The following is a 22,038-nucleotide window of genomic DNA, read 5'->3' on the forward strand; positions in this document are numbered from 1 at the left end:
TATTTAATATTTGCTTTTATAAAACTAGGTCAATACCATAAATTTGTCTCCTCGTAAGATTGATACATTTCAGCAATTCCCTTGAGATCAAATATCCATGAGAAACTGGATGATGTCGAACCAGGAGGACCAGTTGGACGAAGATTAGTAACCACCCACTGCAAGAATTTTTATATTTTATAGGCTCAGTAGAAATAAAACCCACTTTTATGCTGATACTTCTTTCATTAGAGTACTGCTATAAGATCTAAAAAGTTTAGAGGTAAATATGTAAATGGCACTACTACAAAGGCACGTCACAAACAGGACAATAATAAAATTGTCACATTTACTATAACTATAAATTCAATTGTGCATTGAAAGAAGTAAGCATGCTTAAAATGTTTGTGTCAATGTCAAAAAGGTTTGATCTATAATAAAATAAAGATATTCAGGTCTCAACAGACATAAACAGTCTGAAGGTTTAAAGTGTACCTGTGCCACATCTTTGGAAAATCCTTCTTGAACTAGAGCATTAATAATATCCCGCTTTGAAGAGACCTTCCTTGAGAAAAAAGTTCCCAAATTTAAATCATGCTCACAAAGAAAAGAGATAAATAATATCGAAAAATAAGACCAATAACATGTAGAAAACAAAACAACATAGTATCAGCAGAACCAAGGAAATGAAGTGCCAAAATTAAGTCAAAAAGTTTCAACAACATATTTGCAGTACAAAATCTGAGGAAATAACACTTTCCAGATCATAAAAAAGAAAACTAATAATTGTAAAGTACAAAAAGGGTTCAAGAGTTGACTAAGTAAATACCTCTTTTGGGAGTGTTTTAAGGAATGATATTAGCTCTTCTGGATGGTCCTCCCCATTACCACCCGGTCGAACTATTCCAGGAGTGGCATCTAGAACCCAAACCTAGAAAATAAGTAGTTAAAATTAAAGTTTCAATATGGAAAGAGAGGGAAAAAAAGGGGGGGAGGGTGTTCAAAAATAATTTTCAGCCATAAATTTAAACTTTTCAGATGTAAAAGCTGGAGTTTATCAAAACTCAAATCTCAGAATAGATTTCACTATTTAAAGACCGTGTTCCTAACAAAATGATTGTCATTATTGAAACTTAGATAAATGTACAATAGATATTTTATTTTTGGATTTAGAGACAAAGATACACAAACACAAAATCAAATATTGACACAATTAAAGATGTACAGAAATAATTTTGGCATGTATATCTATGTTCACGCATGTATTCACTCCATAAACTTCCATAAAAATTCCTCCCAATGCCAAAGTTAAACTCCTTGTCAAAACTAGCAAAGCACAAGAGACTTACTCTAACTGGTCTAGCAAGAGGTTTTGCAGCTTGTTCTACCATGCTTAAGGCAACTGTAAGGTGAAATAATGCAGAAAAATTAGAACCAAACCAAAAACACAAGCACTTTCATTGCGCTATAAAGAAGCGTGTGTAAGTTCAAAACATAAAAAGTAGAAAGAACAAGATAGTGGCATACCCTTTCCACCAAAACTGTGACCAACAAGAATGCGGGGTGTTATTCTCAACTGTCGAACCTAGATAGAGGAAGAAAAAGCAAAACTGAATCTTTCTCCAATAAGAAGCGAGAACTTTAGTACTAAAATGTTCTTTGACAAAATATACCCATGATATAGAAAAATCCCAATGAAAAATACCATCAACTAACACCAAAGTAATCACTTTTCCAGGCCGGGGATCAATAAATGGAAGTCATAATAAAATGTTTGATTACCATCGGAAGATGGGGTCATCTAAGTCGTGAATTACATTATCTCCATCAAGTGATAAGCTACTGAACAGTACTCTAACTACTTCAACTACATTTCAGATTGTTTAAAGAAATTCAATATACTAAGTTGTAATACCAATTCCCACCCACTAGATTGCAATGAAATAATTATCTTAACTACAGAACTATCAAAATCACATCCATCCAACTTGGGACTGCAAATTGTGTCCTCAGACAAAAAGATGTGACATCATCAATTTATCTGGAATATGTTGATCAACAATATAAGGACTAATTTAACGAGGCTTTAAGTGAAACCAATAACCTGGACAAGTTTAATAAATGAAATTATGAACTGCTGAACTGTTAAATCAATAATGCATGTTGTAACTCCAATTTAAAAAGGCAATATGGTAGTTCTGCTGATAAGTGTAGAATTAACAAAATCAGGCAGCAATGCATGGGGTAGACAAATAATGGAAATATTACTACAATACAAAGTATACACACAAGCTTTAAGACATCAAGAGCAGTAGATGCTACTGTATGTGGGCCCCTAGTTGTAGTTGAAGCCGAATCCCCATGACACCGCAGGTCAACTAAGAGAAACTGTAAAGCAAAAAATTAATATTAATAAATAAAAAAAAAAGGAGAGACAATAACAAGATTACCACCCAAAAAAATGCTCCATGCAATTCACTAAACTGCAATAGAACCATGTTACGCACGCAGACAAGTGAAATGAAAGAGAACATATCGACAGTTATTGGTGAAACTAGTTATATATCCATTACTATGAAGGCAGCAGTTCCTATTTCTTTATAAATATAATATATATATATATATATATATAAAGGGGATTAGAACCCCTCCCCTTCCCACACATCCAACCACTTCAGCCAGCCTTGTGTGGCGGCAATGGTCCCTATTTGTTAAAGGAAAGACAACAAACAAACCTGACAGGTGATGAACCTGCCAGAAAAAAATTCCCTTAATAATGTTTGGATCTAGAAATGGTAAATTCAATTTAGGCAAAGATGTTTCAGAAGAGATACCTGCCATGTTGGAAACTCTTGAGCCAATCTACGAGCAAAAATTCCTGTATAACATGTGGAAAGAAACACGTAAGCCTTAAATTTATAGAGCCTTAATAAATGTGGTCTTCCTTGCAAAATACTCAAGCATCTCATATGGGGAAAGTGTGCCTAAAGCATGGGAGCCAAAAGCAACCCCTTCAACAAAAGAAAATGCAATATAAAAAGAGGCAGCAAAAGAAAAAATGCATTTTCTAGAGAAAATATATATATATATAAATATCTTAGAAACTCAAAATCTTTCAAATGCAGCAAATGGGTAGTCAAGAAAGACCAATGGATTCAACAACAAGAAGGCAAGACCTTCAAAAATGCATATAATGAAATGAAATATCCCATCACTAAAATTAAGTAGAAGTCTTTAATAAAGAGCTAACATTTGCGGCTACAAAAAAATGAAAAATGAAACAAGACGCTTTCATGTAAATAAAATATGATTAGGGATGATAACGAGTCTAATAACATGTTTAAGCTTCCACACCGTGTTGGAAAGTTATCTGTGGACTATAAACCTATCATGCATTGTTTAATAACCATATTGTGTACATGTTAATGGTATTTTCGGAGACCATGATGGGATGGTAGCATTTCTCTAATAAATGGATGGTCTTCTTGGACACACCCTTCTATCTTTTGGGGTCAGCCCATTGGGCCTCAAACACTCAACTCACACTGTCACACAAATGAGTAAGCCCAATATTATTTGTGGTATGTCAAAAATATATATATACAGTACATCTTATATCCGATATATTTTTTTGATATAAAACACAAACCGTATGGTATTAGTTGGGATGCTTGTGTTGTGTTCTTTGTAAGAGTGAAGAAGTGTGTGCATCCAAAAGAGGTATTCTTTTGTGTGTTTTGCAGATTGTAGAAGATGTCAATGTTTTTGGGTAAATGCAGTGGAGGAGGAAGTATGTTGTCTCTAACCTCTCTCATTTGGCATACTCTATAATCAAATGCATGTTCAACTTGATGAGCTCATTTGAGAAATTATTTGAATGAAATTGTCTCATTAAATGAGCTCATTTGAGAAATTATTAAATGAAATTGTTTCGATTCTCATATTGATTTTAACAATTGGTATCAAAGCTTCTGCATTTGATTTTAGAGGTTGCCAAGTTGCTGCATGTTGCTTTCTTGTTTTCTTTAATTTTTTTTTATTTTTTGGATTATATTTGAATATTTTGAACCATGCGTATGAAATTTTGATTGGGATATATTGATACAAAATGAAGCTGCTGGAATGATGATTAAAAACTCTTTTGCATTTTATTCCCATTTTCACATGCATCAAAGAGCCGTTTTGGGTGTTTTACAGTAGAAAATAGCTTCATTTTTTTTAATCTTTGGACATTAGTTTCTGGGCATTTTTGGTACTTTTAAACACTGTAGATCTATTGGAAATGATCTATGATGATTAAACACCATACATATTGGACTGATGATTAAAAACTCTCTTGCATTTTATTCCCATTTTCACATGCATCAAAGAGCCGTTTTTGGGTGTTTTACAGTAGAAAATAGCTTCATTTTTTTTAATCTTTGGACAATAGTGTCTGCGCATTTTTGGTCCTTTTAATCACTGTACATCTATTGGAAATGATCCATGGAGTGCTTCTCCATTTCTCTGGGCTAAAAACAGTGGCCGTAGGGCCTATTTCTGGTCGAGTCGCAACTAGGTTGCACACCCAGTCCGTTTGGTTGTTGGGTGAAAATGATGATCTTCACCCGCAGGCTGCAGCAAACGATTTGTCGTTCTGGTCAAACAATATGTCTACCAGAACGACTCGTCGTTCTATCGATAAAACGACATGTCTTATGGTAAACAAAAAAAAGCTCCTTCTCTGGTACATTTTGCTCCAAAATTAATTTTATAATTATTTTGTTGTTTTACAAAAACGACATGTCTACCAGAATGACATGTCGTTCCATGAATGAAACGACGTGTCATTTGGTAAAAAAAAAAACCCCTTTTTTGGAGCGTGAGCCACCGAAATTAGGGCCGAATTTCAACGTTTTGCTCCAAAATTAATTCTATAATTATTAATGACATTATAATAATTTTAGTATTGTTTTATGTAACTTTTGTCAATACATAATTAAACAATTTTATAAGTTGGCATATAGTCTCACAATTTTCTGTACCATAATTATTTTCATAGGCATAATTATATGAAATATTTGTGATTCTTGTTTCAAAATATTTCATATTTTCTAGCACCATTATTTTTGGGAATATGATAATTACGTATGCTTTTGTCTTTTGTGCTCGCCTATCGTGAGTCTAAGCATGCGAAATTATTTGTAAATTATATCTCATATTACCCTAGTTTGTAGACCAAACTTCTTGAAGCTTCAAATCACAACTGAGAATTGGGATTGAACAAGCATTTAAACTCACAAAGACACTTTTTTTACGAGTTTCTTGAAGAAAACTTGAGAACTTGAAAGCTAGAATGAGAGATTTGAGAGAGTGATCAAATCTATCAAAACTCTATTAGAACTCTTTTACAAAGTAGGCACAATCATTAGTTCTAACCAATAGGACTAGAGCCTCAAAACACATAATTTGGAATTAAAACATGTGTCTGTACGAACACATCAAACGACACGTCGCTTGTTGGCATCCCTAAAACCCTAGGGTTTCAGGCAATGCTACGCCACAAGGGTGGCGACACAACGCCACCCCAGCAGGTCAAAATATCTGAAATCGACCCTAAACCCCTCTAAATGCTCTCAAATTTTTTGGGCATCCTTATATACCTCATTGTATCACTTTAAACCCAAAAACACGATTTTTAAGTGTCTCCAATTGAAACTCAAATTTCACATGAAGATGCAAAATTACAAGTGTTTTACACCTAACTTGTATAATAACACTTAGTCTTTTGTATTAACCAATCATAACAAATCATATGCGTTTCTCAATCACAGAAATTTTTCTTTGGGGATTTAGAATTTAAGAAAAAGAAAATAGATCACATAAAAGTTTCTATGATGTAAGGCTTTAAAATTATATGTTAATGGGTGATAAACCTTTGCCTTCAGTTTAAGAGATTCATGATAAGTTGTCTTTTTTAAAAGGGATGTTGGTTCAAGTTCTGGGCTAATAGTTTGAAAAGGGATTTTGCATCTCTGTGTCCCTCCATTTTTTGCTTCGATTGACCATAAATCACAATCACTCGTGATTACCTTATTGATCAAATAAATTTTTGTTGTGCCTTCATCGTGGACAAATGAAAATACTTATTTCGATGAGATCATAATAATTTTGCATACCTACGATTCTAAATATGTGGAGAATGTTCGCAGTTTAACGTTGTCTATACCTCATATTGATCCATTTATTAAGAAGCTCCTTGTAGTTCTTGATCTTGGTCTTGATTAGATCATTGAAAGTATATTGTACTTCATGTCATTAGGAAGCTTGACTTTTGGTTTAGGCCTCATACATTTAATGAAAGTAACATTTGGAATATTTGACCGTCAATCACGTGTGTGTATATATTGGAATTTTAGTCATCATAGTCATGACTAAATGTCTCAAAAAAGAAAAGAAAAAATATAAATCAACCATTCTAAAAGTTTTGCAATAAAGATTTCTTTTATGGTCTTTTGAACCTTTTGGATTTAAGCTTCGTTATATGGATTAGAGAGAACTACAAATTTTGGATTTGAGAATATAAGTGTATCTTCATGGCTCGTTTGACTATTTTGAGATAATTAGTGATATATACCTGTCATCATTTCATAAAAACCCTATTTTGAATTAATATGGACACCATGGCAATATTTTGTTCAATTTTGTGAAAACTCAGTTATTTTGGATTAAGGAAAATTTTGTTGATCAATGCATACACAAGGGTCAGTGATAACTCTAGGATTTAGAGTTATTTTCACATCTTTAAACTTAATTTTTGAACCAAACAAAAGAGTAATGAGTTTTTATTTCTTGTAATTGTGTTCAATTTAGTGTGTCTGTGTAGCTAGGGACCTTGTGTTTGCATTGTCATATTTTTCAGTGTTTTTTATGTAAATTTCTGTGTTGTATTAATCAGGAAAGGAAAGCTTACAAAACAGGAGCTGAGGGAACTGTAAATCAAAGGGAAATGTTGCTGAAAAGGGGAGGATGCTAACTCAACAATGCTGTAGCAGTCAGTCTTAGCAATTAAACTGAAGCTAGAGAAAAAGGACTTCGTGAAAACAATGCTCCAGCTGGATTAAATGAAGTAGAAAGGTGGCAAGTGTACTGAGTACTGAGTCAGCTGAGTATGTGGGACAAAGTACATGTAGGCAAATGATCTGGATTGTCCAATTAGGGTAAAGGAAAGTACCCTAGAATTAAAGGAGGGGCCGTATTATTCTGTGATATTGACCATTTTAGAAGGAGAGAGAACTTCTGGCTAAGTACAGAGGAGGTTTCAGGGAGAAGATTTGAGAAGAGTACGACCAAAAGAGAAGAAAGAAGGCTGATGCCATAAGGGGGATTTGAGCTCACAACTCATTCGTCCTACACCATCTCTTTCTTTTTGTATTAATTTCATCTAATTTCTGCAAACTCCATGGATTACTTCTGTATTATTTTCATGTTTAAGTTTGCAACTATGAACTAATTTCTTAAGGGCTAGGGTGATTATGAACCCTCAAGTATGAACTCAATATACAAATGCAATGGCTAAGTGATTATGTCTTTGTTCAATTGAATGTGCTTTACTGTTATTGACTGTTAATTATTGGCCATTTTTAGCATGTGCTAAGCTAGATCTAACTTGGAAGAGGGAAGTCTAGCTGAACCCATTCAATTGATGCAAGAGATTCATCTAGTTTTAGGTGATTGTGAGTAGTAGAATAGGAATGTTTTGCTACCTTGCATAACGTCAGATTTGATGCTTAATTGAATGTTTATAATCTGGTTTCATGCAGGAATGTATAGAAGGGGAGTATAGACATTAGATTGCACGTTTTGGGAAAAACTTGCTGGGTTTTACGAAATTTGTTAACACTGTCATAATTGCTAACCCATTGCTGTAACAACTGGAACGAACCGAGGGGAATTAATCACCCGAACCCATTTTTCTTATATCTGAAAACCACCCAGTATTTTGTCATTTTAATCTCTGATTTTTGGTTTAATTCCTTTGTTTGTCTAAAATTATTTTCAGAGTTAATTACCCACTCTTTCCTTTGTTTTGGTTACTATTTTATAAGTTGTTTTTGGTTGATTTTACATTAATTTAGTTGAAAAGTCCCTGTGGAGACGAACTTTGATACATTATCACTGTATTACTTGTTGTCGATTGTGTATACTTGCGCATATTTTAATCGTTAGAAAATTCACAACAAGTTTTTGGCGCCGTTGCCGGGGACTTTAAAATTAAATTCTGTTTTATCAACTATTTGACAATTTCTTTTCATTGTTTTTAACCTTGTTGGTTCGGGTTGTGAAATCTCAGGTACCTACAGTGTATGAACCAGCAAGAGGACAGTGAACTTGCTCCTATTGACCCCGAGATCGAACGCACTTTCAGAAAAAGGAGAAAAGATCAAAAGGCTAAAAGTCGAGGCACTATGGCTGAACGTGTTGAAGATGAGGGGGATGGCCAGCAAGTTACTAATCCCATTGTTTTGGCGGATGACAGAGCCAGAGCAATACGGGAATACGCTGCCCCCATGTTTAATGAGTTAAATCCAGGCATTGTGAGGCCGGAAATACAAGCAGCTCAATTCGAGCTCAAGCCGGTCATGTTTCAAATGCTCCAAACCGTGGGGCAGTTCAGCGGGATTCCAACGGAGGATCCTCACCTTCACCTTCGTTCATTCTTGGAGGTGAGCGATTCTTTTAAGCTTCAAGGAGTGAGTGAAGAAGCATTAAGGCTGAAGCTATTTCCATTCTCATTAAGAGACCGAGCTAGATCATGGCTCAACACTTTGCCTCCTGATTCCGTCACAAATTGGAATGATCTTGCTGAAAAGTTTCTGCGCAAATATTTCCCTCCCACCAGAAATGCAAAGTTTAGAAGTGAGATTATGTCATTTCAGCAGCTGGAAGATGAGTCCACTAGTGACGCGTGGGAAAGATTCAAAGAGCTTTTAAGAAAATGTCCACACCACGGTATCCCACACTGTATACAGATGGAGACCTTCTATAATGGCCTCAATGCAGCTTCTAGAATGGTATTGGACGCTTCAGCCAATGGAGCCATTCTTTCCAAGTCTTACAACGAAGCATTTGAGATTTTGGAAAGGATCGCAAGTAATAACTATCAATGGTCAAACACTAGAGCTCCTACAAGTAGGAAGGTGGCGGGAGTTCTTGAAGTAGATGCACTAACGGCTCTAACAGCTCAAATGGCCTCAATGACCAACATCTTGAAGAATATGAGTTTGGGAGGAAGTATTCAGCCAGCTGCTGCCATTCAAAGTGCAGAAGTGTCATGCGTGTACTGTGGGGACGGGCATACTTTTGAGAATTGCCCTTCAAATCCAGCCTCAGTTTGTTATGTGGGAAATCAGAATTTCAACCGCAACAACAACCCATATTCGAACACTTACAATCCAGCATGGAAGAATCATCCTAATCTGTCATGGGGGGGTCAAGGAGCAAGTTCAAGCACATCACCAGCACAAGGAAGACAAGCATATCCACCAGGTTTTTCACAGCAGCCAAGACCTTCACAACATGTTCAAAACTCCCAGCCGAACTCTTTGGAGAATCTAATGAGGGAGTATATGGCTAAGAATGATGCAGTAATACAGAGCCAAGCAGCTTCTCTTCGTAATCTTGAGATGCAGCTCGGCCAGCTAGCCAATGAAATGAAAACTAGGCCGCAAGGATCTTTGCCTAGTGATACAGAAAATCCAAGGAGAGATGGGAAAGAACACTGTAAAGCTATTCAGCTGCGGAATGGTAAAAATCTGGGAAATTCTGAGGAAATACAGGGTAGTGGAGAGCCCACTTCAATCCAAAGTGAAGGAGAAACAAGTAACAAAACTGCCCAGGAAATTGCTGAAACTGGCCCAGTTGCTACAGCAAGGGGTCAGCAAACTGCTCCAGTAAATTCTGGTCCTAAACCGCCCCTTCCATTTCCGCAGCGATTTCGCAAACAACAACAGGATGGTCAGTTCAGAAAGTTTTTGGATGTACTGAAACAGTTGCACATTAATATCCCCTTGGTCGAAGCATTGGAGCAAATGCCGAATTATGTCAAGTTCTTAAAGGATATTTTGACAAAGAAAAGGTGATTGGGGGAGTTTGAAACTGTGGCTCTCACAGAAGGATGTAGCGCGATGTTGAAAAGCAAGATCCCTCCTAAGTTAAAAGATCCTGGCAGTTTCACGATTCCGTGTTCTATTGGAGGTAGAGATGTTGGAAGAGCATTATGCGATTTGGGCGCTAGCATCAACCTTATGCCTATGTCAATCTTCAAAAAGTTGGGTATTGGTGAAGCACGACCCACTACCGTTACATTACAGCTTGCGGACAGATCTATGGCTCATCCCGAGGGCAAGATTGAAGATGTGTTAGTTCAAGTGGATAAATTTATATTTCCGGCGGATTTCATCATTTTAGACTATGAAGCGGATAGAGAGGTGCCTATAATCTTGGGTAGGCCTTTTCTTGCTACAGGGCGTACTCTTATTGACGTGCAAAATGGTGAACTTACCATGAGGGTGAATGACCAACAAATCACCTTTAGTGTGTTTAAAGCTATGAAATTCCCGGATGAAGTGGAAGAATGCTCTAGAGTTGACGTTGTTGATACTTTGGTAGCTGAGAAGTTCAATAAAAGGGTGGAAAAAGCTGCTATGGGAACCCAGATTTTTGGAGATGAGGAGGAGTATAGCAGTGAAGATGAAGAGATGCTTACATGGGTAGATTCTTGCCAACCAACCAAGAAATTTAGTAAGGTGTTTGAAACTCTAAATCTGCCAGAAAAGCACTTTCAGGCCCCTAAACCATCTGTTGAAGAACCACCCCAGCTGGAGTTAAAGCCACTGCCAAGTCATTTAAAGTATGTGTACTTGGGCGACAATGATACTTTACCTGTGATAATATCTAGCTGTCTGGAGTCTGTTGCTGAAGAGGCATTGCTGAAACTGCTGAAGCAGCATAAAAGGGCGATTGGATGGACAATGGCTGATATTCAAGGGATTAGTCCAGCGCTTTGTATGCATAAAATCTTGCTGGAATCTGATTGTACTAGTTCTGTGGAGCAGCAAAGGCGTTTGAATCCAGTAATGAAAGATGTAGTTCGAAAAGAGGTCATTAAGTGGCTTGACTATGGGATTATTTATCCAATTTCTGACAGCAAGTGGGTGAGTCCTGTCCAATGTGTTCCGAAGAAAGGGGGCGTTACAGTAGTTACTAATGATAACAATGAGCTTATTCCCACTCGTACAGTCACCGGATGGCGGGTTTGCATGGATTACAGAAAACTCAACAAGGCCACTAGAAAGGATCATTTCCCTTTGCCCTTCATCGACCAAATGTTGGACCGCTTGGCGGGAAAGGAGTTCTTCTGTTTTCTTGACGGGTATTCTGGGTATAATCAAATTTCTATAGCGCCGGAGGACCAAGAGAAGACCACTTTCACCTGTCCATACGGCACATTCGCTTTTAGAAGAATGCCTTTCGGTTTGTGCAATGCACCGGCCACATTTCAGCGGTGCATGATGGCGATTTTTTCAGATATGGCTGAGAGTATTTTGGAGATATTCATGGACGATTTCTCCGTCTATGGGGATTCATTTGAAGGTTGCTTGGAGAATTTAGAAAAAGTCTTAAAGAGGTGTGAAGAAACTCATCTAGTGTTGAACTGGGAAAAATGCCATTTCATGGTGCAAGAAGGCATTGTGTTGGGGCATAAAGTGTCTAGCAAGGGGATAGAGGTTGACAAGGCTAAACTGGAAGTTATTGAGAAACTACCAGCCCCTACCACAGTAAAAGGCATTAGAAGTTTCCTCGGTCATGTTGGCTTTTACAGGCGTTTTATCAAGGATTTTTCGAAGGTGTCCAAACCTTTATGCAGCTTGCTGGAGCAAAATAGGCCTTTTGATTTTACTGATGAATGTCAAGAGGCATTTCTGAGATTGAAGTCAGCCCTTGTTACAGCACCAGTGATCACAGCTCCTGACTGGTCTCTACCTTTTGAACTTATGTGCGATGCTAGCGACTTCGCTATTGGGGCTGTTCTTGGGCAGCGGAAGAACAAAATTTTTCATTCTATTTACTATGCAAGCAAAACATTGGTGGATGCCCAGATTAATTACACTACAACAGAAAAAGAGCTGCTGGCCGTGATCTTTGCCTTTGAAAAATTTCGCTCCTATCTTGTGGGGACTAAAGTTATTGTGTACACGGACCACTCCGCTATCAAGTATTTGATAGCCAAAAAGGATTCTAAACCGAGGCTTATACGTTGGGTTCTCTTGCTGCAAGAATTCGATTTAGAAATCCAAGATAGGAAAGGCACTGAAAATCAAGTAGCGGACCATTTATCAAGGCTGGAATCAAGCACTTACAGCAGCAATTCAGAGGAAAAATTGCAGATTCAAGACACTTTTCCTGATGAGCAATTGCTGGCTGTGGAACAAGAGGAAGTACCATGGTATGCGGATATCGTGAACTTTTTAGTTGGGGGCGTGTATCCACCAGATTTTACCAAACAGCAGCTCAAAAAGTTCCTACATGATGTCAGATTTTATTGTTGGGATGAACCTTACTTATATAAACAGTGCCCAGATCGAATAATGCGAAGATGTGTCCCAGGAAGTGAAGTTTCCAGCATCTTAGAGAGCTGCCATTCAGCCCCTTATGGTGGTCATTTTGGTGGGCAACGAACTGCTGCCAAAATATTTCAGTCAGGATACTATTGGCCTTCTATTTTCAAGGATGCCCATAATTTTGTTCAACATTGTGATCGCTGCCAGCGAGTGGGCAATATCTCCGCTAGGAATGAAATGCCTCTTAATTGCATTTTGGAGGTGGAATTGTTTGACGTGTGGGGTATCGACTTTATGGGTCCCTTCCCGCAATCTTTTGGGAATCTCTACATTCTAGTGGCGGTGGATTATGTATCGAAATGGGTAGAGGCAATTGCTAGTCCGACAAATGATGCTAGAGTGGTTATGAAGTTCCTTCATAAACATGTGTTTACAAGGTTTGGGACACCTAGAGCCTTGATTAGCGATGAGGGAACACACTTCGTGAACAAAGTCTTGGCTGCCCTCTTGGCAAAGTACAGTGTTAAACATAAAATTGCCACTGCCTATCACCCACAGACCAACGGGCAAGCTGAAATATCGAATCGAGAAATTAAAGGCATTTTGGAGAAAGTTGTAAATCCAAGCAGAAAGGATTGGTCCCAGCGCCTAGACGATGCACTTTGGGCTTACCGGACAGCTTATAAAACTCCACTAGACATGTCCCCTTATCGCCTAGTTTATGGGAAGGCATGTCATCTTCCTGTAGAATTAGAGCATAAGGCGTTTTGGGCGTTGAAGAAGTTAAATTTGGATCTTGTAGTGGCTGGAGAAGCAAGAAAGTTGCAACTGAATGAATTAGATGAGATGCGGCTGTTTGCTTATGAAAACGCCAAGCTATATAAAGAGAAAACAAAGAGGTGGCATGATCAAAGAATTAAGGAGCGGGTGTTTGAAAAGAACCAGAAGGTTTTGTTGTTTAATTCCAGGTTGAAACTGTTTCCTGGCAAGCTAAAATCCCGTTGGTCGGGCCCCTTCACAGTGACTAAAGTCTACCCCTTTGGAGCTGTTTTAATTCGCGAAGATCAGTCTGGGAGGGAGTTCACAGTTAACGGACAGCGGCTGAAACATTATTTTGGTGGGGAGGTTGACAGAGAAAAGACCTCCGTCAATCTGAAGGATGTTTGAAGGAGAAAGACTATGGGTTGCCATGTATTTCTTGTAGCACATTTGGGCAACCCATGAGTGAAAGAGACAGTTGTAAATAAATAAAGTTAAATTCTGGAAGGAAGTCAGGATCTGGAAAATTTGGAATCTGGGAAAGATATTAAGTTTGGGGTGTAGAAGTATTGCCCAGTTGCTATAGCAATTCGTTTAGCAATTGCTGGGCAGCAATTTGTCAAAGCTGGGTTCAAAAGCGAGAAGTCTCGGGCTCGAAGCTGGGGTACTTGGGTCTGTGTGAATTAAAGGGCACGTGATCGAAAAGAAAGAGACATTTTAAGTGAGCCAATGATTGGGAGATAAGTAGTCAATCAGTGGGCTTATTTAAAGAATTAGTGGGACCATTTACCTAAGCCTTTTTTCTCTTCTTGCAATTTTGGGAATGGCCCGTGGAAGTCAATGAATTAAAGAATCAAGACAAAAAGAGGTCCATTTGGAAATTTTGTTTTTTTTTTGGAAGTAATTAGTCAAGTCAAAAAGGGCCCCATACATTTTCAATTCGGCCAGACCAAAGAATTGGGTTTTTGGGCTGGCTTGGATAAGTCAACTGGGCCCCTGGTCCACTTTGACCCTGACATACGCCGTGGCCCACTACATTTCACCATACCCTTCTGCATCTTCTTCCCTTGGCACCAAAAACAGCAGCCGCCCCTCTCCACATCCAGCTCCGTCGCATCAACCCGAACCACCACATCCCTCGACCCACTTGCCATATCCACCGTCCTCAACCCGACCCAGACCACGAACCACCTCACATCAACAGTCACCGCCCATACATCCCCCACAACCCGACCACTCACACGGCCACTTCCGGCAAACCAGGCAGACCGAGCCAGCTGCTGCGAAAACACCACACGCATTCACAGCCGCAAGATCCCAGTCGTACGCCGCCTCTGCCCAGTGACGTACACCCGAGCCCCTTGCCGTACTAAATCGATCTCCACCACTCAGTAAGTCGTTTTCCCTTGTTTACTCGTCCCAACATACGAACCATTCTCAGCCTAACTACCATACACAACCATTCATTTCCAACATTACCCAGAAATCAATCATCAACCCAACATTGGGTGCCCTCAACCCAGCAATATCAAGCCCTCTGCCCGAACCAATTGCGTGCCCCTCAACCCAGCCGAAGCTATTTTCTTTCACCATCCACAAATGCCGAGAATTAAATCAGTTGCTAACAGAGAGAAAGGCAAGAGGAGGCAGTTTACTGAAGTGGCCAAGTTCTATTGCCCAACTGCAGAGGCAAAGTACAACAATCAGGTTGTTCATCGTGAGTTGTACGTGGAGCGGGGCCTTGTGGCAGATTCAGAGGGCCTTCAAGAGTTACCCGAATGGTTACAGGAAACAATTGCTGACAGGGGTTGGGCTAAAGTTGTTATGACACCGGAGCCAGCTATCACCGAAGTTGTTCGCGAGTTCTACGCGAATTTCTTATCTCAAGAATGGCCCACCATTGTCATAGTGCGTGAAGTGCCAGTCTCATTCACTGCAGAGGCAATTAATAACCTGTTTGGGCTCGAGACAGGGCAGTGTGTGTTCTCCAAGAACAGAGGAGAGATTCGGGGGGATGAGTTGGTTGAAGTAATGGAAAATGTCGCTCCAGGTGATGTCTGGGATGTCGATGAACAGGACAACCTGCGGCTTCGACGAACAGATTTAGAGCACGAGCTGAAGTGTCTCTATTCCTTTGTGCAAACCACTTTATGCCCAACTTCGCACGATTCCACTGTTAGCAAAGCCCGAGCTTTCATGTTATACTGCCTTCGGAAGGGGTTACCAGTGGATGTTGGCACAGTCTTAGCGCGAGAAATTTTTGAGTGCGCGCAGAGGGGCAAAGGGAAGTTGTTTTTACCAGCCACTATTACTGCCTTATGTAGAGATGCTGGTGTGCCGGTATGGCCCGAAGAGGGGCTGTTGCATCCTAGAGCAGCAGTGAGTTTTGGCCCGGCTCGAGCTTCGAGGACTCATCGTGCCTCTGCCTCCTCCTCAGTGCATGACCCTGCTGCCCCTGTCGACAGTGCCCTCATGGAGCGGTTTACTCAGTACGAGATGATGCAGCACCAAATGCATCATCGGCAGAGCGAGCTATGTGACAGAATGCAAGCATTTTGGCAGTACGAGCAGCAAAGAGACGGCATCGTGGAGCGTACTTTCAAAAAGCTAACTCCCAGGACGGTTCCACAGTTTCCACAGTTCCCGCAGCAACTCCTCGACCCATGGACGGACTACTCTGCCCCTGCGCCCAATCCGGAGGTTCCCGATGAGGATTCCGAGTAGAGGGGGTTCCCTTTCCTATTAACTATTTTTTTTACGTTTCTGTTCTGTGTTATGTTGTTTTAGTTTTATGTTCTGTGTAGGTTTTGTTGTTAGTGTGTGTTTTTGTGTTGTCTTGTTGTTGTTTGTGTACTCTAGTGTGTCATTGAGAGGTTTAAAATATATTCCTATGGCCTAGTGTTCTGCTCGATGATGATACTTTCCATTCATTCCATGCATGTTGCTGCCTGGTTTTATATGTTGCCTCTGCTTGTTAAGTTGCTGGATATCATGGATGTTTCCTTTTAGTCTCTCCTCAATAGTTTTATACTTTTGTTTTCCCACCATACTTTGAATTTTTCAAATGACTGCTGCATATGTAATTTTAGCATCTAGAATTGGTTAGTGCATTTCCTTGAGGCGAAATCCTAGCTAGACTTATCCCTTAGAAATGATTTAGGCCATCTTTGGACGCTTGAGCCTTTCTAGCCTCCCTTATACGAATATTTTCCCTTAGTCACCCAATTTTTGAGCCAATTAGCCTATTTTTGTGTTCAACCCGATCATGCATACCCATTACCCCTACAATACACTTTCCATACATGTCCCAACTTAATTGCTCTCACTTGTCAGAAATTGATTTTCATGCTAAGTTTGGGGTGAGTGTGGTGAGTGTAGCTTGTGGCGAGCTAATTCATGATTACCATTTTAGCCACATTGGGGACAATGTTGGGTTGTAAGTTTGGGGTGGGGAATTAGCTCACAAGGCGTACCATTATATACTATCAAGCATATTCTCTTGCTATCTATCATATAATTGTATTATAGTGTTATCTTTCTTGTTTTGAATATGTTTAGTCAAAAAAAAAAAGAGAAAAAAAAAAAATAAATAAAAAAAAAATAAAAACAAAATATTCAGTAAATGAAATATCAGAAAAAAAAAAAAAAGAAAAAAAAAAAAAAAAAAAAAAAAAAGAGATAAGAATAAAAATAGCAAGAGAATTATATTACAACAACATGTCTTTGTGAGTAGAAAACGTTTAGGGAAGTAATTCAAGAGAGATAAATCATGAGGGAGAGGCTCGGTTTTTGACAAGTGAGGTGGTTAGGTTTAAGCTAGTAAAAGACATCCTTTACCATACCCTAGCCCAAGCCTTACATTACAAGCTTAGTAAAGTCCTATTGATTGAGGGGATAAGTTTAGACTACATTAGTGGAGAGGAGTGCACTAATTCAACTTATGGAGCTATAATGAATGAAAAAATCAAAGGGTAGTTGTAGAGAAATTCAAGGTTAGGTGGGATGCACTTGTATACACTATTGATTAGGTGACTTTGGGGAGATATTAGTGATATCCAGTGAGCTAAATTTGAGAAGGGCAGCATATACGGTTAAGGCAGAAACACTTCGCTATTCCACTTAATTCCATTTTTCTGAGAGCAACATGTTCACTAGGCCATTTTGAATCTTTTGGATCTCTCATCTGTTAAGTTGTGTATTTTATTTTGTTTATTGTGTTTATTTTTGTGTCATCATTACTCGAGGACGAGCAATAGGCTAAGTTTGGGGTGTTGATAACTCTAGGATTTAGAGTTATTTTCACATCTTTAAACTTAATTTTTGAACCAAACAAAAGAGTAATGAGTTTTTATTTCTTGTAATTGTGTTCAATTTAGTGTGTCTGTGTAGCTAGGGACCTTGTGTTTGCATTGTCATATTTTTCAGTGTTTTTTATGTAAATTTCTGTGTTGTATTAATCAGGAAAGGGAAGCTTACAAAACAGGAGCTGAGGGAACTGTAAATCAAAGGGAAATGTTGCTGAAAAGGGGAGGATGCTAACTCAACAATGCTGTAGCAGTCAGTCTTAGCAATTAAACTGAAGCTAGAGAAAAAGGACTTCGTGAAAACAATGCTCCAGCTGGATTAAATGAAGTAGAAAGGTGGCAAGTGTACTGAGTACTGAGTCAGCTGAGTATGTGGGACAAAGTACATGTAGGCAAATGATCTGGATTGTCCAATTAGGGTAAAGGAAAGTACCCTAGAATTAAAGGAGGGGCCGTATTATTCTGTGATATTGACCATTTTAGAAGGAGAGAGAACTTCTGGCTAAGTACAGAGGAGGTTTCAGGGAGAAGATTTGAGAAGAGTACGACCAAAAGAGAAGAAAGAAGGCTGATGCCATAAGGGGGATTTGAGCTCACAACTCATTCGTCCTACACCATCTCTTTCTTTTTGTATTAATTTCATCTAATTTCTGCAAACTCCATGGATTACTTCTGTATTATTTTCATGTTTAAGTTTGCAACTATGAACTAATTTCTTAAGGGCTAGGGTGATTATGAACCCTCAAGTATGAACTCAATATACAAATGCAATGGCTAAGTGATTATGTCTTTGTTCAATTGAATGTGCTTTACTGTTATTGACTGTTAATTATTGGCCATTTTTAGCATGTGCTAAGCTAGATCTAACTTGGAAGAGGGAAGTCTAGCTGAACCCATTCAATTGATGCAAGAGATTCATCTAGTTTTAGGTGATTGTGAGTAGTAGAATAGGAATGTTTTGCTACCTTGCATAACGTCAGATTTGATGCTTAATTGAATGTTTATAATCTGGTTTCATGCAGGAATGTATAGAAGGGGAGTATAGACATTAGATTGCACGTTTTGGGAAAAACTTGCTGGGTTTTACGAAATTTGTTAACACTGTCATAATTGCTAACCCATTGCTGTAACAACTGGAACGAACCGAGGGGAATTAATCACCCGAACCCATTTTTCTTATATCTGAAAACCACCCAGTATTTTGTCATTTTAATCTCTGATTTTTGGTTTAATTCCTTTGTTTGTCTAAAATTATTTTCAGAGTTAATTACCCACTCTTTCCTTTGTTTTGGTTACTATTTTATAAGTTGTTTTTGGTTGATTTTACATTAATTTAGTTGAAAAGTCCCTGTGGAGACGAACTTTGATACATTATCACTGTATTACTTGTTGTCGATTGTGTATACTTGCGCATATTTTAATCGTTAGAAAATTCACAACAGTCAGTGCTTGTGTCTGTGGGAGCAGTCACACATTTATGGTTCTTCACGTGTGCTATTATTTTTCTACTCATTTATGACATTAGTGTATTACTTGGAATAGTGAGATTATTACTTAGCCTTTACTAGATGAAGAATCTTCGAGAAGTCTAGTTTATTTATTCTTCGTGGCTATATCAATTATATTTTATTTATCTCAATATTTTGGATTGATCAAATACTCAACCTCCTTTTTGGCATTTTTATATCTTTTACCTTATCATATAGCTTAAACTATAAAAGAAAACAAATCTTAGAAAGACCTTAAATCCATTTAGTAATTTTTCTTTTTTAAAGAAATCAAATTTGGTATAGTCCCTTGTGCACTTTGGTTGAGAGCCTGTTTTGTACTCAAGTATACACATGCCTTGTTGACATTTTCTGTCATGAGCACGTTTGATTGGTACTTGAGCGATCCTTTTGGAAACCAAGGATTTCTTTTCAAGGTATCGGTAATCCAACATTCTTGATCGTAGTTGAATTTTTGTGCTACCGATTATACAGGCTAAGTGGACTTTTATAATCCATTTTGTGCATTTTTTTATAGCGAAAGACATTGTTTTATGATTAAGTGTTGTGTGTAACGGCAGAATTTGTGGTATGTTAGGAGGAAATTGTTTGTGCTACATGGTTGTGGAATTTATTTCAGCATTGAGAGTAATTGACTTTTATTTATGATAGCTGAAATATTATGATAGTAATTCCACAAATATGTTTTTCTCTTAGAACTTCAAGTGCACTTTTACTATAGAGTGTTTGTTGTTGTTGAATTAAAGAGAAATTCATTGAACTTTTCGTTGTTGTTATACACATGCCAACCAACATGTTAGCAGATTCACTAAGGATTTGCCTATCTCTATGTTTCAAGAACACATATCTTGTATGAGATTGTTGAGAGCTTAGACCCTTTTGAGTTAGTGGTAGCTATGTTTTATGTTTATTGGTTATGATAAACATGTTAATGGATTTGAGAGGATTACTTGTACTCACTTTATATTTTACATGTAAAATATATTTTGAAAATTATTGGGTAGTGATTGTTTTTAATCACTATCCATAGTACTCTAATATTTTCGGTACATGAATAAGTTGCAATTCCATTTTTTTTATATCGCAGTGTATAATGTAGTTACAAAGGACGTCCCACACATCTTTAGGAAATTCAGAATAATTTTAAATGCCGAAATCAAAATTCAAACAGCTTGTTACATGCGTGTTTATTACAAAATTTATATGCAAGTGCAACAAAATGTTTGAATCGTGATTTCGGTATCATAAATTATCTGGAATTTTCAAAAATTTGTAACTCTCTTGTAACTACATTTTACATTGTCATGTAAAAATAAATAAAGTTACAACTTATTTATGTACCGAAAATACTAAAAGTATCTATAGGTAGTGATTATAGTGATACTCGATATATATTTGGTCACTACATATACCATATTGCTATGTATACCATAGTGCTATGGTTGCATTTTTTTTTTGGTTAAAGTGAATGAGAAATATCAACTTTTTCTATCTCTATTGTTATGGAATACATTTTTTCTTACAATTGTGGTAGAGTCTCCTGCACAGAAAATTAGAAACAGAACCCAGAAAGAATGCAAATGGCCAGAAAAATGAATGACTTTCTGTATTGAATAGCTAGGATGTTCGAGAGCCTAGTTCTCTCCCTTTGATTACACACTCAATCAATCAATAACTAACTTTTCCCTTGGTGCCCGATACACATATACCTTCCCTAGCCAAGTATCCTGTACCCTCCCATACACTAGCATCTCTCATATAACAAACTATGCCAGCTCAGTACCCTCACTGTTACTGCCCTTGCCTCTACGCGCGTACACAAAGGTCAACGGTGGCCTATCAATACCGCCCCCTCGAAGTCGCACCTTGTCCTCAAGGTGAAAGCTGGGAAACTTGGATTACTCGAAAATCCTCCCAAGTGGCCTCAAATGCAGGAATGTTTGCCCACTTAATGAGCGCATGGGGTGGTGCTTTGTGGGTGCCTGGCCGAAAATCCAGCACCTCCTCGGGTTCCAGAATCCATTCTAAATCAGCAGTCAGACCTGGTGGAAGCTTGGTGGCTTGTTGATTAGGTCCCAAAGCAGCTTTCAGCAGCGAAACATGGAAGACTGGGTGAATTGATGCATCTGGTGGAAGCTGTAAACGATAAGCGGCACTCCCGATCTTTTCTGTAACAGGAAAAGGGCCAAAAAATCTTGGGGCCAGCTTCTCATTAAGTCGTTTGGCAACAGTTCTTTGCCTATAGGGCCGCAATTTAATGTAAACGAGGTCTCCTACCTCAAACTGGACATCCCTTCTCTTTCTATCCGCCTGTGCCTTCATTTTTTGTTGAGCCCGCAATAAATTCTGTTTCAACAACCCCAGAATTTCGTCTCTCAATTGCAGATTTTGATCCACCGCTGATACCCGCGTGCTGGCTGGTTCATATCGGACTAGAGGTGGCGGGTCGCGACCATAAACAGCCTTGAAAGGGGTCATTCCAGCAGCTGAATGATAGGCTGTGTTATACCAATATTCTGACCACGGCAACCACTTCGACCACTGGCTCGGTTTAGAGCTTACAAAACATCTGAGGTATGTTTCGAGACATCTATTCACCACTTCTGTTTGGCCATCTGTTTGTGGATGATATGTTGTGCTCCTCTTCAACAATGTCCCTTGTAGGCGGAAAAGTTCCTTCCAAAAAATGCTGATGAAGATTTTGTCCCTGTCAGACACAATTGAACGAGGAATTCCATGAAGTTTGACAATGTCCCTGACAAAAACAGCAGCCACCGTTACTGTCGTGAAAGGGTGCCGAAGTGCTATGAAATGCCCATATTTGCTTAGGCGATCCACCACTACCAATATTGAATCAAAACCATTCGACATGGGTAGTCCCTCAAT

The 22,038-nt window shown here is 38.5% G+C and overlaps 1 protein-coding gene and 1 non-coding gene across 2 annotated transcripts in view; both read right to left on the minus strand.

Moving 5' to 3' along the window:
• The window catches only part of LOC133805352 (uncharacterized), a 28,726-nt gene that overhangs the window by 927 nt on the left and 5,761 nt on the right, over positions 1-22,038 (minus strand). The window contains exons 5-11 of the mRNA XM_062243512.1: positions 2,814-2,857; positions 2,269-2,367; positions 1,507-1,564; positions 1,329-1,381; positions 809-910; positions 475-540; positions 37-158 (exon numbers count right to left, since the gene is read on the minus strand). Coding sequence (XP_062099496.1) covers positions 37-158; positions 475-540; positions 809-910; positions 1,329-1,381; positions 1,507-1,564; positions 2,269-2,367; positions 2,814-2,857 — 544 coding nt within the window. The remainder of the gene's footprint in view (positions 1-36; positions 159-474; positions 541-808; positions 911-1,328; positions 1,382-1,506; positions 1,565-2,268; positions 2,368-2,813; positions 2,858-22,038) is intronic.
• LOC133807847 (small nucleolar RNA R71) lies at positions 8,868-8,974 on the minus strand. The gene has a single exon (XR_009879735.1). It is a non-coding gene; the product is annotated as a small nucleolar RNA R71 (small nucleolar RNA).

The sequence above is a fragment of the Humulus lupulus genome, chromosome X, assembly GCF_963169125.1.
Source record: "Humulus lupulus chromosome X, drHumLupu1.1, whole genome shotgun sequence".
Taxonomy (NCBI): Eukaryota; Viridiplantae; Streptophyta; class Magnoliopsida; order Rosales; family Cannabaceae; genus Humulus; species Humulus lupulus.